Here is a 14,170-nt window from a genome sequence, read left to right as displayed (position 1 = left end):
CCTAACTTTTTCTCTAAAGAGTTTGACAGTGTCTGGCCTTACATTTAGGTCTTTAATCCAGTTTGAGTTTATTTCTGTGTGTGGTGTTACAAAATGTTCTAATTTTATTCTTTTATATGTAGCTGTCCAGTTTTCCCAGCACCACTTATTAAAGGTACTGTCTTTTCTGCATTGTATTTTGCTACCTCCTTTGTCAAAGATAAGGTGACCATATATGCATGGGTTTATGTCTGGGCTTTCTATCCTGTTCCATTGATCTATATTTCTGTTTTTGTGCCAGTACCATACTGTCTTGATTACTGTATCTTTGTAGTATAGTCTGAATTCAGGGAGCCTGATTCCTTCAGCTCTGTTTTTCTTTCTCAAGATTGCTTTGGCTATTCGGGGTCTTTTGTGTTTCCATACAAATTGTTAAAGTTTTTGTTCTAGTTCTGTGAAAAATGCCAGTGGTAGTTTGATAGGGATTGCATTGAATCTGTAGATTGCTTTGGGGAGTATAGTCATTTTCACAATGTTGATTCTTCCAATCCAAGAATATGGTATATCTCTCCATCTGTTTGTATCGTGTTTGGTTTCATTCATCAGTGTCTTATAGTTTTCTGCATACAGGTCTTTTTTCTCCTTAGGTAGGTTTATTCCTTGGTATTTTTTCTTTTTGTTGCAATGGTAAATGGCAGTGTTTCCTTAATTTCTTTTCAGATTTTTTCCCTATTAGTATATAGGAATGCAAGAGATTTCTGTGCATTAATTTTTTATCCTGCTACTTTACCAGATTCAGTGATTAGCTCTAGTAGTTTCCTGGTAGCATCTTTAGGATTCTCTATGTACAGTATCATGTCATCTGCAAACAGTGACAGTTTTAGTTCTTCTTTTCCGATTTGGATTCCTTTTATTTCTTTTTCTTCTCTGATTGCTGTGGCTAAAACTTCCAAAACTATGTTGAGTAATAGTGGTGAGAGTGGGCATCCTTGTCTTGTTCCTGATGTTAGAGAAAATGGTTTCAGTTTTTCACCATTGAGAATGATGTTGGCTGTGGGTTTGCCATATATGGCCTTTATTATGTTGAAGTAAGTTCCCTCTATGCCTACTTTCTGGAGAGTTTTTATCATAAATAGGTGTTGAATTTCGTCAAGAGCTTTTTATGCATCTATTGAGATTATTGTATGGTTTTTATCCTTCAGTTTGTTAATATGGTGTATCACATTGATAGATTTGCGTATATTGTAGAATCCTCTCATCCGTGTGATAAACCCCACTTGGTCATGGTGTATGATCTTTTTAATGTGCTGTTGGATTCTGTTTGCTAGTATTTTGTTGAGGATTTTTGCATCTATGTTCAGCAGTGATATTGGTTTGTAGTATTTCTTTTTTGTGACATCTTTGTCTGGTTTTGGTATCTGGGTGATGGTCGCCTCGTAGAATGATTATGGGAGTGTTCCTCCCTCTGCTATATTTTGGAAGTGTTTGAGTAGGATAGCTGTTAGCTCTTCTCTAAAAGTTTGATAGAATTTGCCTGTAAAGGCATCTGGTCCTGGGCTTTTGTTTTTTGGAAGATTTTTTTAAAAAATAAATTTATTTATTTTTGGCTGTTTTGGGTCTTTCATTGCCTCCTGCAGGCTTCTCGTTGCGGTGGCTTCTCTTGCTGTGGGGCACGGGTTCTAGGTGCGTTGGCTCAGTAGTTGTGGCTGACGGGCTCTAGAGCATAGGCTTAGTAGTTATGCCACACGTGGCATGTGGGATCTTCCCGGACCAGGGATTGAAACTGTGTCCCCTGCATTGGCAGGTGGCTTCTCACCCAGTGCGCCATCAGCAAAGCCCTGTTGGAAAATTTTTAATCACAGTTTCAATTTCATTACTTGTGATTGGTCTGTCCATATTTTCCATTTCTTCCTAGTTCGGTTTTGGAAGGTTGTGCCTTTCTAAGAATTTGTCCATTTCTTCCAGGTTGTCGATTCTATTGGCATAGAGTTGCTTGTAGTAATCTCTCATGATCCTTTGTATTTCTGCAGTGTCAGTTGTTACTTCTCTCTTTTCATTTCTAATTCTGTTGACTTGAGTCTTCTCCCTTTTTTTCTTGATGAGTCTGACTAGTGGTTTATCAATTTTGTTTTTCTTCTCAAAGAACCAGCTTTTAGTTTTATTGATCTTTGCTATTGTGTTCTTCATTTCTTTTTCATTTATTTCTGATCTGATCTTTGTGAGTTCTTTCCTTCTGCTAACTTTGGGGTTTTTTGTTTCTTCTTTCTCTAATTGCTTTAGGTGTAAGGTTAGGTTGTTTATTTGTTTCTAGGTATTTTTTAATGTCCTCTTTGATTTCTTCAGTGATCTCTTGGTTATTTAGTACTGTACTGTTTACCCTCCATGTGTTTATGTTTTTTACAGTTTTTTTCCCCTGTAATTGATATCTAACCTTATAGAGTTGTGGTGGGAAAAGACACTTGATATGATTTCAATTTTCTTAAATTTACCAAGGCTTGATCTGTGACCGAAGATATGATCTATCCTGGAGAATATTCCATGAGCACTTGAGGAGAAAGTGTATTCTGTTGTTTTTGGGTGGAATGTCCTATAAATATCAGTTAAGTCCATCTTGTTTAATGTGTCTTTTAAAGGTTGTGTTTCCTTATCTATTTTCATTTTGGATGATGTGTCCATTGGTGAAATGGGGTGTTAAAGTCCCCTACTATTATTGTGTTACTGTCAATTTCTCCTTTTTTGGCTGTCAACATTTGCATTACGTATTGAGGTGCTCCTATGTTGGGTGCATAAATATTTACAATTGTTATATCTCCTTGGATTGATCCCTTGATCATTATGTAGTGTCCTTCTTTGTCTCTTGTAATAATGTTTATTTTAAAGTCTATTTTGTCTGATGAGAATTGCTACTCCAGCTTTCTTTTGATTTCCATTTCATGGAATATCTTTTTCCATCCTCTTACTTTCAGTCTGTATGTGTCCCTAGGTCTGAAGTGGGTCTCTTGTAGACAGCATATATATGGGTCTTGTTTTTCCATTCATTCAGCCAGTCTATATCTTTTGGTTGGGACATTTACTCCATTTTCATTTAAAGGTAATTATTGATATGTATGTTCCTATTACCACTTTCTTAATTGTTTTGGGTTTGTTTTTGTAGGTCTTTTCCTTTTTTTGTGCTTACTGCCTAGAGAAGTTCCTTTAGCATTTGTTGTAAAGCTGGTTTGGTGGTGCTGAATATTCTTTGCTTTTGCTTGTCTGTAAATGTTTTAATTTCTCTGTCAAATCTGAATGAGATCCTTGCTGGGTAGAGTAATCTTGGTTGTAGGTTTTTCCCTTTCATCACTTTAAATATGTCCTGCCACTCCCTTCTGGCTTGCAGAGTTTCTGCTGAAAGATCAGTTGTTAACCTTAAACCTTATGGGGATTCCTTTGTATGTTATTTGTTGTTTTTCCCTTGCTGCTTTTAATATTTTTTCTTTGTATTTAATTTTTGACAGTTCAATTAATATGTGTCTTTGCGTGTTACTCCTTGGAATTATCCTGTGTGGGACTCTCTGCACTTCCTGGACTTAACTATTTCCTTTCCCACGTTAGGGAAATTTTCAACTATAATCTCTTCAAATATTTTTCAGACCCTTTCTTTTTCTCTTCTTCTTCTTGGACCCCTATAATTCGAATGTTGGTGCATTTAATGTTGTCCCAGAAGTCTCTGAGACTGCCCTCAATTCTTTTCATTCTTATTTCTTTATTCTGCTCTGTGGTAGTTATTTCCACTATTTTGTCTTCCACTTTGCTTATCCATTTTTTTCTGCCTCAGTTATTCTTCTATTGGTTCCTTCTAGAGAATTTTTAATTTCACTTGTTATGTTGTTCATCATTGTTTGTTTGCTCTTTAGTTCTTCTACGTCCTTGTTAAGTGTTTCTTGTATTTTCTCCATTCTATTTCCAACATTTTGGATCATCTTTACTATCATTACTCTGAATTCTTTTTCAGGTAGACTGCCTATTTCCTCTTCATTTGTTTGGTCTGGTGGGTTTTTATCTTGCTCCTTCATCTGCTGCATATTTCTCTGTCTTCCCATTTTGCTTAACTTACTGTGTTTGGGGTCTCCTTTTTGTAGGCTTCAGGTTCATAGTTCCTGTTGCTTTTGGTGTCTGCACCCAGTGGGTAAGGTTGGTTCAGTGGCTTGTGTAGGCTTCCTGGTGGAGGAGACTGGTGCCTGTGTTCTGGTGGGTGTGGCTGCATCTTGTCTTTCTGGTGGGCAGGGCTGTGTCACATGGTGTGTTTTGTGATGTCTGTTAACTTATTACGATTTTAGGGAGCCCCTCTGCCTAAAGGATTGTTTGTTTTCTTGCTAGTTGTTTGGCTTGGGGCATCCAGCACTGGAGCTTGCTGGCCATTGGGTGAAGTTGGGTCTTAGGTCTCTGGGAGAGCTCTCACCGATTGATATTACATCGGGCCAGGAGGTCTCTGGTGGTCCAGTGTCCTGAACTCCACTCTCCTACCTCAGAGGCTCATGCCTCACACCAGGCTGGAGCACCAAGACCCTGTCAGTCACATGGCCAGGTACGTGTGGATTTTTTAATCCTTTGGGACATTTGAGGTCCTCTGCCAGCGTTCTGTAGGTGTTCTGTAGGAGTTGTTCCACACATAGATGTATTTTTCATGTACTTGTGGGGAGGAAGGTGGTCTCCACGTCTTACTTCTCCACCATTTTGAAGGTCCACCCTAGCAGTAGTTTTTTAATGGATAGTTCCATTGTGAAATCTCTAGAAAATACAAGTTGCTCACAAACCACAGGATTAACATCTGAATGTCCTCTCTGTGATCACCCTCTTTGAGGAATGGGGATGGTAGGCATCCCTCTCTCTTCAAAAAGAGGGCTTCTAATAGTAGCTGCTGTCCGGTTAAGGTGTCCGAGAGAGTTGTTGTCAGTTTTCATTTCTCAGATTCGTCCTTGATGGAATCAAGACATAACGTTTCCTTCTAATTTGCTGCAACATTCTTCAAAAGTCAACGCTTTCTGCCTGTCCTCTTCCTGTGAAAGAAGTTGTGTCTGATGTACTGCACCCATATCATTGAGCTCTGTATCTCGATCTTTCAGTTCTCCAGTGAGCAGCTGCAGCTCATTTCCGTTGTTTCTCAATAGTGGAAATCTCACCTTCTCCCGTTATGGAATTTTAAGAGGTAGATTTTGTGTTAAATTAGTACTTAGCACATTACTTTCTGCTGTTTTAAAGCGTTTTTTTTTTTTTCCATTACACGTCATAGTAATCTCTGTCATTTCTATTCACAAATAAAAAAACATTTGCCCAGTGCTTATTCATCCATGAATGCAGGTGTTTTAGTTAAACCACATAATGCCCTATGGCACTATGCTGTCAGGCACAGAATAAATAGCACAGATTTTGTTTCCTGAATATTGATCATTTATAGATCAGTTGATAATTTTTTTCCAGGTTGCTTCTTACATTGATGATGAGAAATTTTTCACTTCTGTAGAAAGCTATCGATTTTAATAAACCTCTGTCAGCACTGCAGACCTGCCTACTCAATATCACTTTTTTATCTTGAACATCTTTTCCAGAAGAGATAGGAAATGATATTTGCTCCTATTCTTAAAAATAACATGCTGAAAATAATAGGGGTGAGGGCAAGGGTTTTGAGAGAATGGGTTTGTGAATGATAACTTGTTAATACAAGAATATGTTGGCCTTGCAAATTTTTAAGAAAAACATGGAAACTTTTTATGAACATTTAGTTTGTATTATAATATTACCTTTTCAGTAAGTATTTTCATCAGCTTTCTTTTTATGTTTACATATTATTGTTTCTTTTGTTATCAAGCATCTTATCTTCCTTTCCCTGCACCCTGTCTGACTTTCCTTGTTATTGACATGTTTTATGATGTAAAGTATAGTCTGGCTTTCAGAAGGCTGTTGCCAATCTCTCTGATATTATCATTGTCAAGAAATTAATTCCCACCGTGAGTTAAAAGGTTGTAGTGTAAAGTAACTGGGTATAATGCTTCTTTACATTCAACCTTAGTAAGTTTCTTTTATAGAGAATTAGTTCATATGTAATATGCATGAGTGGACATAAGTTTTACTTTAATGACTCATGTTCTGCATTGTAGAAGAGAGTTATTTAGTGGGTCCAGAAATAGTTGATTTGAGAAATTCTGTGGGTCCCAGTATTGTATAGTTAAATAGTTGTTATAATAGGGTGATAAATCTTCAAAATAGCTGTGTTCTATTATTTATTACTCAGACTTGATTTACCTGGATTGATATGCTTCCTGAATTTTATAGTGGGCTCCAACATGAGCATATCATGTGCAAGAAAATCTTTTTGTTACATTAACATAATTTTAAAATACTTTGTATATTTTGTTATAAGGCAGTTTTAGGAATAGTAACTTTATTCTGTATGATGATTGAAGGTGATAGCAGTATGAAGAATCCTAAACCATTTATATTAGCTTTATGATATCTTAATGGATATACTTTTGAATATAGAGATTGTTGAGAAACACTTCAAACAAAATACTGAAGTCTTACTGTGAGGTACTAAGACAGGAGGGTCTGATGAACAGTCTGTCCACACATCTCAGTTCCAGCCCAAGCAAAACGTTCAAATTACTCCTTGCATGTTTGATTTCAAGCTTCCCTGTTGCAAGTGAAATAAGAATAAATACAGAATTGGATGCCAACAAGGCAAACAGTTAAGTGGGATGCTGTAGGCGTTTTCATGAAATATGAAAGCAATATTTGAAATGCCTACAAGTAATCTGTGTGATGCTGATAGTGGAGAGTAAACTCTTAACTTTTGAAGTAGCATCCTGGTTTGAAAACACCAACTTATACTGAACTTTTTTTCTTCACCTTAGCTATAATAGTGATCTTCAGTCTTTTCTTTTACATGGAGTATCTTTCCTGTTTAAGTGCATTCTTGAATTAGTTATTCTGTGGTTTTCATAGAGAAGAGATGAGTAAAATAGTCTGAGATGAGTCTGCCAATCTAAATGGCAAATTCTTTTCTTTGTGGGGGGGGGTGGTTAAAATCAGAAACTCTGACTATTTGTAGGTGATTAAGTCGTGTTCACAGAAGTGTACAAGTGAAGAAGAGGGAATTTTTTTTTTTTTAATTTTTGGCCACACCATGCCAGAAATGTGGGCTCTTAGTTCCATAACCAGGGATCAAACCTGCGCCCCCTGCAGTGGAAGTGCTGAGTCTTAACCACTGGACCACCAGGGAAGTCCCTGGAATTTTTAAAATAATATTTTTATTTTTCATGCAAATATATTACATTTGGTGTTTACTCTTATTTTCTAAGGAATTAATATTGTGTCTTAAGTAAGAAAATGGCATTATAAGCTGGTATGTGACTTAAATTTTTTATTCTTTATAACATCCTGCTTTTGATTATTGGATGAAAGTTTGTTATTAATATTCCATTTTTCAAAGGCTACACACAGACACACATATACACATAAAATCATACATACAAACAAATATGTATACAAGCACATATATACAAAGAAATACACATATATAGCATATTATATCTTTTTCTTTCCTCTACTTTTTGGAAGACTTATTGTTAACATTATTTTATTTATTGTGCTAGGCTTTCCAAATCAACACTGATTTGTCCTAAGGTGGTTTTCCTATAATCAAGGTGAGCTGTTGTCTATTGGCACTGCTATCCTAATTACATACATACTTTGATTATATTAATGAGTTTAATGGAATAGAGGTGGTTGGGTCAAGATGAAAATATTTATTTAAAAATAATGATAGGGCTTTCCTGGTGGCACAGTGGTTGAGAGTCCACCTGCCAATGCAGGAGACACGGGTTCGTGCCCCGGTCCGGGAAGATCCCACATGCCGCGGAGCGGCTGGGCCCGTGAGCCATGGCCGCTGAGCCTGCGCGTCCGGAGCCTGTGCTCCACAACGGGAGAGGCCACAACAGCGAGAGGCCCGTGTACCGCAAAAAAATATAAATAAATAATAAATAAAAATAATGATAAAGCTCTTTTTAAAAGTACAACTGAACGTTGAAATTTAAGAAATTGTTAACATTTATAAAGATGTATTTTAGTGGTTTGGAAAATTCTCCTAGAACATGCTTTTACAATATTTTGACTAATTTTTTCAGTAATCTTTTTCTTTATGTAGACTGGAATCTTTTCTCTTTAAATATTGCTCCCTTGCCCAATTTCTGCTCTTTGGAATAGTCCAGAGTGAGGCTTATCCAGTGGTGTGCTGTTAAATGTTTAACAGCCAGCTCTGGGTGAGGGGATACTCTGATTGGCAGCATTTGCTGATTTCTGTAGTGTCAATACTTCCAACATGGCAGGTTTTAAGCTACTAACATGATGTCAATGGACATGGGGCATGGAAGAGCTGGGCACACTCAGCTCTCACAAGCCAAGTGCAAGCTGGGTTCAGCACATCACTGGCTTATCACATCATCGCTCCTTTTTTCACAAAAATTATGAATCCTGAATGATTTTACACATAGTGTTATTCTTTTATTGTATTTATGAGTAGAATACAACAAGTGCAAAATATTTGTGAGTATATAGCGTTATTGTGATATTCCAAACTAGAATACTGACTTAATATATGACTACCCTTTCTTCTGTTTTTCAGTTGGGTGGAGAGCTTTGGACATGAGGGGCTTGGATTATTACTGGACATTTTGGAAAAGCTGATTAGTGGCAAAATGTAAGTATTGCTAATCATTATTTCTAATTAAGCTACATTTGCATGTCCAGTGATGATTCCAACATTGATATCTTTTATGCAGACAAGAAAAAATTATAAAGAAGAATCAGCACAAAGTCATACAGTGTCTAAAGGCCTTGATGAACACCCAGGTATGTACATAGGTAATTGTAGTTGTTCTTTATCAGTTCTTACAGAAATTCTTATGAAAGAAGAGTTATGTAATATAGAATTTGCACTAAAGTGATGCATTGCTTTGATAAGCTCTTCAGTATACAATGGAAAAAATATTGAAGTATTGATTTCTAGTTTTCTGTCAAATCAACTCTCTCAACAGGAGAAACTTGGGGATGAATAGATCCTCTTCTGGTGCTTAACCCTTCATGCACAGATTAATTTTCTTTTCCTCCTGTCCTTCCTCCCTACCTCTCTACATCCTTATCTGTCCTCTTTTTTGTTCCCTTCTCTTCCTCCCTTCCCTCTTCTCTTTTAATTTTCAGAAGTATAGCATGAATCAGCTTTGAAATCATAAACGATTATTAAATGTGGTCTGCAGTAATACTTATTACCAAAGAATTAAGTTGGAAAGACTTCGTTTTTATAGTCTAGAGATTTAAATTTTTAATGAAATTAATGTGAACAGATATGAACAGGTCCCAGAGGTGGAGGAACAATGATGCTTAATGCAAGTACAGTTGACCCTTGAACAATATGTGTTTGAACTGCACTGGTTCACTTATATGTGGATTTTTAAAAATAAATACATGTTTGTACTGTAAGTGTATTATTTCTTCCTTCTGCTTTTTTAAAATAACCTTTTCTATACCTTTATTGTAAGAATATAGTATATAATACATATAGCATACAAAATACGTGTTAATCAACTCTGGGTTATTGGTAAGACTTCTGGTCAAGAGTAGGCTATTTGTAGTTAAGTCTTGGGGGAGTCAGAAATTATACTCGAATTTTTGACTGCATGAGGAGTTGGTGCCCCTAACCCCTGTGATGTTCAAGAGTCAACTGTAATATTGAAACCAAATATAATATGACAGGTCTGCAGTTTGAATATTTAAAGAGGATACATTAGAAGAGAGAAATGGTTTATGCTCTGTACTGAAGCTGGGTTTATCTAACTGTGTTTCCTTTTTTTCATACTGTTAATTGCAGAAATTAGCTCTATTCCATGCCATGTCTCTAGCTCTAACATCTAATCATATCTATCTCATGATGTGTGCAGTAATGATAGGTGTTTTCATTCATTAGACAGCGGGAGAGGAACTTTTATCTATATTGGGTGATGATTTGTGTTTTATAGCAAAACTGTGTATTTCTGATTAATTTTAATTTTTAATATTTTTGCCTTATCCTTATTTATTTATTTTTTGAAGATGTTGGGGGTAGGAGTTAATTAATTAATTAATTTATTTTTGCTGTGTTGGGTCTTCGTTTCTGTGCGAGGGCTTTCTCCAGTTGTGGCAAGCAGGGGCCACTCTTCATCGTGGTGCGCGGGCCTCTCACTATCGCGGCCTCTCTTTTTGCGGAGCACAGGCTCCAGATGCGCAGGCTCAGGAGTTGTGGCTCACAGGCCTAGTTGATCTGCGGCATGCGGGATCCTCCCAGACCAGGGCTGGAACCCGTGTCCCCTGCATTAGCAGGGAGATTCTCAACCACTGCGCCACCAGGGAAACCCTATCCTCATTTTTAAAATAAACTTGTAGAGAACTTCGTATTTAAGTACTTGTACTTAAATTATTGACATTTACATTTCTTTTTATTAAATTCAGCAAATATTTATATTTTCTAATTATTTTTTAATTGAATTATTTATGGATTTTTCATCATTTTCTGGAGTTAAGTTTTCTATTTTTAACCAATGAAATATTTTTCACCTCCCTGCTTCCTCCAATCAGATACGATTTTCAGGGAAAATATCTGATGTAGAAATCACAAGTACTTTCTGTACTGAACTCACTGTTCTGTGAGAATTTGATTTTAGATATATTATGTAACCTTTGTAGAGTATGTTTTAAGAGTGAGTGAATAAAGGAATCAAATTGCTCATAGGGAGACTGGAAATTTCACTGATGATGGGAAGGCTAAGAGCAGCGAAAACCCAGGAACCTTTTTCCAAAACAAAGGGGCACGGGGCATTTGGATCATAATTTGAATTTAAGAATGTCATGGTTAAAGTGAAGTGGTATATAGAAGATAATATTCCTACTTGGTTTAAGACTGAATTGGAAAAGGAGTAAACTTTATGTATTTATATTCTAATTAATATAATGTGATTTATTGTTAAATAATGGATTATTTTGTTTATAGTTTATGTGGAGCTGGAATATATTCCATTTGCATTTATTACTGTCATGCTGCTATGAATAAAAAGTTATTGGTACTTGGAATTATAATGTCTGAATTCTAAACATAATTATATGTGAAATTTTTTGGTAAATATATTTTTTCCAGGATTGGTTGATGGTTTTTCCTCTACCTTACTGTGCAGTCTTTATAAAAGTTCATTGAATGATGAAAAATATAGGCTTTAAGAGAAAAAAATGTATGTACTAGTACCTTATTTGGTACTAGTAATTAATCATATAATTGATATTATGAATGAATCTGATATCATTGTATGAAATTGAATTTTTTTATAATACTAAATTGAACTTTATAATAGTGTTTAAATAGAAGAAGATTTTGAATATTTATTAGGAAGAAAATAAAAGTTAAGATAAAAAGTTAAATACCTTTAAATTAAGAGGTAGTCAAAACAGGGGTTTCTTTTTGGCCAGTTAACTTTTTGTGTTAAGGTGTGTACCCCCAGCGAGGGTGCCTTTTTCCTGAAGCCAGCCCCCTCCCTACGTTATCTCTGCTGCTGGTATTAACTCAACGTGGGTAGTCATTCAGCACCAATGTTCATGTAGGGCATCTGACACAGGGATTTAGGGTATTCACCTTCCCCTGCCTAACACACCTTCAGTGGCCTGTAGTTCTATGAGGTAATAATAGGCCTCAAGTAGAATGCAAAGGGAACTTACCACTGGTCCTCAGTTTAGAACATTTGAGTTTTCCTAAACTCTGGAGTGGATCCTTGACATTCAGTGGAGAGACAGACCTTCCAAAATTGGTCACTATCTCTCTAACCTTGTAATAGCCTTCATTTAATGCACTTTAAGTGCCAGCACTGGTAAGTTGACTATTTCTCTCACAGAGTCAACGGGTTTAGTTTTGCTTTGTTTTTTTAAATAATTGAATGAGTAATTTTATACAAGTAGGCAGCAGTTCAGTCTTTAATTCTAGATACAGTAGTGGTAACCTGGCCTCATTCCAGTCTCAAAATGAGCACCGTACAATTTTCCATTAGCGAAGTCAGAGAATATTGCCAGTGATGCAGCTTTGAGTTCACAGGACACTGGTCGAAACTAGGAGATCAGAGAATGCTCCTGTTCCACTCTTGACACGTGGTTTAGGGTCAGAGGGCCTGACAGAGAAGGTAGGTGGTATCCCTTAGAGGAAATCAGTATGAGTTGCTTTGAATGGCTGGAGGAGCCACAGGATTCTGATTCCAGAAGGGCAGGTGCTGGCTCATGCCAGCCCAGAGTGGGGGAAGTGAAGGAGGAAGTGCTGAAGGCAAGCTTTACTCAGTCTCAGGTTTATTAGGACAGATCTAGCCCTTTGGTACTTGGTAATCATTGGCTGATTGAATTTTTGAATTGGGTCTAAGTGGTACATTACAAAACTCTGACAATTCCCTGGAATGATTGTCGAGGCATATTGTAGTCTTTGGCCCCATGCCTGCTTTTCTTTGTTTCCAGTTATGAAACAGCCCAGAGTACCACAAAAGTGAGCATTTCCTGGTTGGTTTAGCTTTTTCCTTGTAAACGTTTCCCTGTCACCAACAGGACAGAGAAGTCCCTTCAAAAATCATACCCTGGGGCCCTTGACCCTTCTGTTTGTACTTCCTTCTTTGTACCTGTGTTCTTTAGATAGTGGTTTAAAGCAAGTGCAATATTTCACCACAGTGTGAAGCTTCTTTACGTAAATGCGATATACAAGACAGGAAACTTATAAATAAGTTTTCATAACATTCATAACATTCAAAGCATTTGGATTTAAGCTTGTTATAGATTTTACTTTGATACCAATACCTAGTGCTAATTTTGAGTTCATAGGTCTGTAATTGAGATTAAGTTCCTTTTTAGTGCTTAGTAGTAATTCTAATCAACTAAATTCTCACTCTTTAAAAGGATCCTCTGGGATGTATGGTAGATAAATAGTACTGTTTTATTGCTTGTATTCATCCTCTGTTATTTGATACTTATCTTCCATAAATTGTGAGTAGACCCTAAGAGATGTATACATCCTTAAATCAAAACACTAAGTCATTAACATAACTCCTATCTTCCAATTGAATGTGACATCCTGGCAGTAGCAAACTTTGGCCTCATTCAAAATCATTCCATTTATATAATGTGTTTACAACTGCATTGTCTTTCTGATAACAAAATATTGTTCAGATCAGAATACACGTGTTCTTATGGCAGTTTCTACATGGTATCAGTCCGAATCACCCTTCAGCTTTTGCCTGTTCATGAACTAAGTGTTACTATCTAGGCCTGCACTGTGTAATGTGGTTGCCACATGTGGCTACTGAGCCCTTGAAATGTGGCTAGTCTGAACTGAGATGTGCTGTAAGTGTGCAATACACACTAGATTTTGAATACTTAGGAAGAAAAAAAAGTAAAAATATCTCATCAATAAATGTTCTATATTGATTATATGTTAAAATGATAATATTTTGGGTATATCGGAATAATTCTATTAAAATCAGTTTTACTTTTTGTTTGAAATTTTACATTGCACATGTGGTTCACATTATATTTCTCTGGGACAGTGATCTGTGCATTTATTTGTGGTACTTCTTACCAACCTTCCTTGCCAGTAGAGCTCCTCACGGCCTCAGTGTCTGGTTCAGTATCAGTCTGTTCATTTTGTATGTTCCTGTTGGGAATCTCAGTATTCCTCACTGCTTCTCTCTTTCTCTAGTTGGCCACTTATCTATCTTAGTAATTATCAGTCATATTGCTATAAAATTACCTTTGAGGGGTTATCTATATTTGATTGATTCTCATAGTTCTTAATGTAAAGGGAATACTTCTATGAATTTTTTTAGGATGTTATGCATTCTTTATATTTTCTGGCTTTACTACATGTACACGTGTATTATCTTATAAACATTTTAAAAATAACTACATTTCCTTCAGGGCACTATTTTTTCAACTAACCACTAAAATTTAACCTCTTATTTCCAAAATGTTGTAGTATGGCTTGGAAAGAATTATGAGTGAAGAGAGGAGTCTTTCTTTGTTAGCCAGAGCCATTGATCCTGAGAAGCCCAGTATGATGACGGATGTGGTTAAACTCCTTTCTGCAGTGTGCATTGTAGGGGAGGAAAGCATG

General features: G+C 36.4%; 1 protein-coding gene across 1 annotated transcript in view; it reads left to right on the top strand.

The window, feature by feature from the left end:
- DIAPH3 (diaphanous related formin 3) overlaps window positions 1-14,170 on the top strand; it is a 546,228-nt gene that overhangs the window by 150,203 nt on the left and 381,855 nt on the right. The window contains 3 exon segments of the mRNA XM_060128783.1: window positions 8,636-8,710; window positions 8,793-8,862; window positions 14,033-14,169. Of these exon segments, the coding sequence (XP_059984766.1) occupies window positions 8,636-8,710; window positions 8,793-8,862; window positions 14,033-14,169 (282 nt within the window).

Source organism: Lagenorhynchus albirostris, chromosome 18, assembly GCF_949774975.1.
Source record: "Lagenorhynchus albirostris chromosome 18, mLagAlb1.1, whole genome shotgun sequence".
Classification (NCBI taxonomy): Eukaryota; Metazoa; Chordata; class Mammalia; order Artiodactyla; family Delphinidae; genus Lagenorhynchus; species Lagenorhynchus albirostris.
This window is presented reverse-complemented; position numbering and strand designations above follow the sequence as displayed.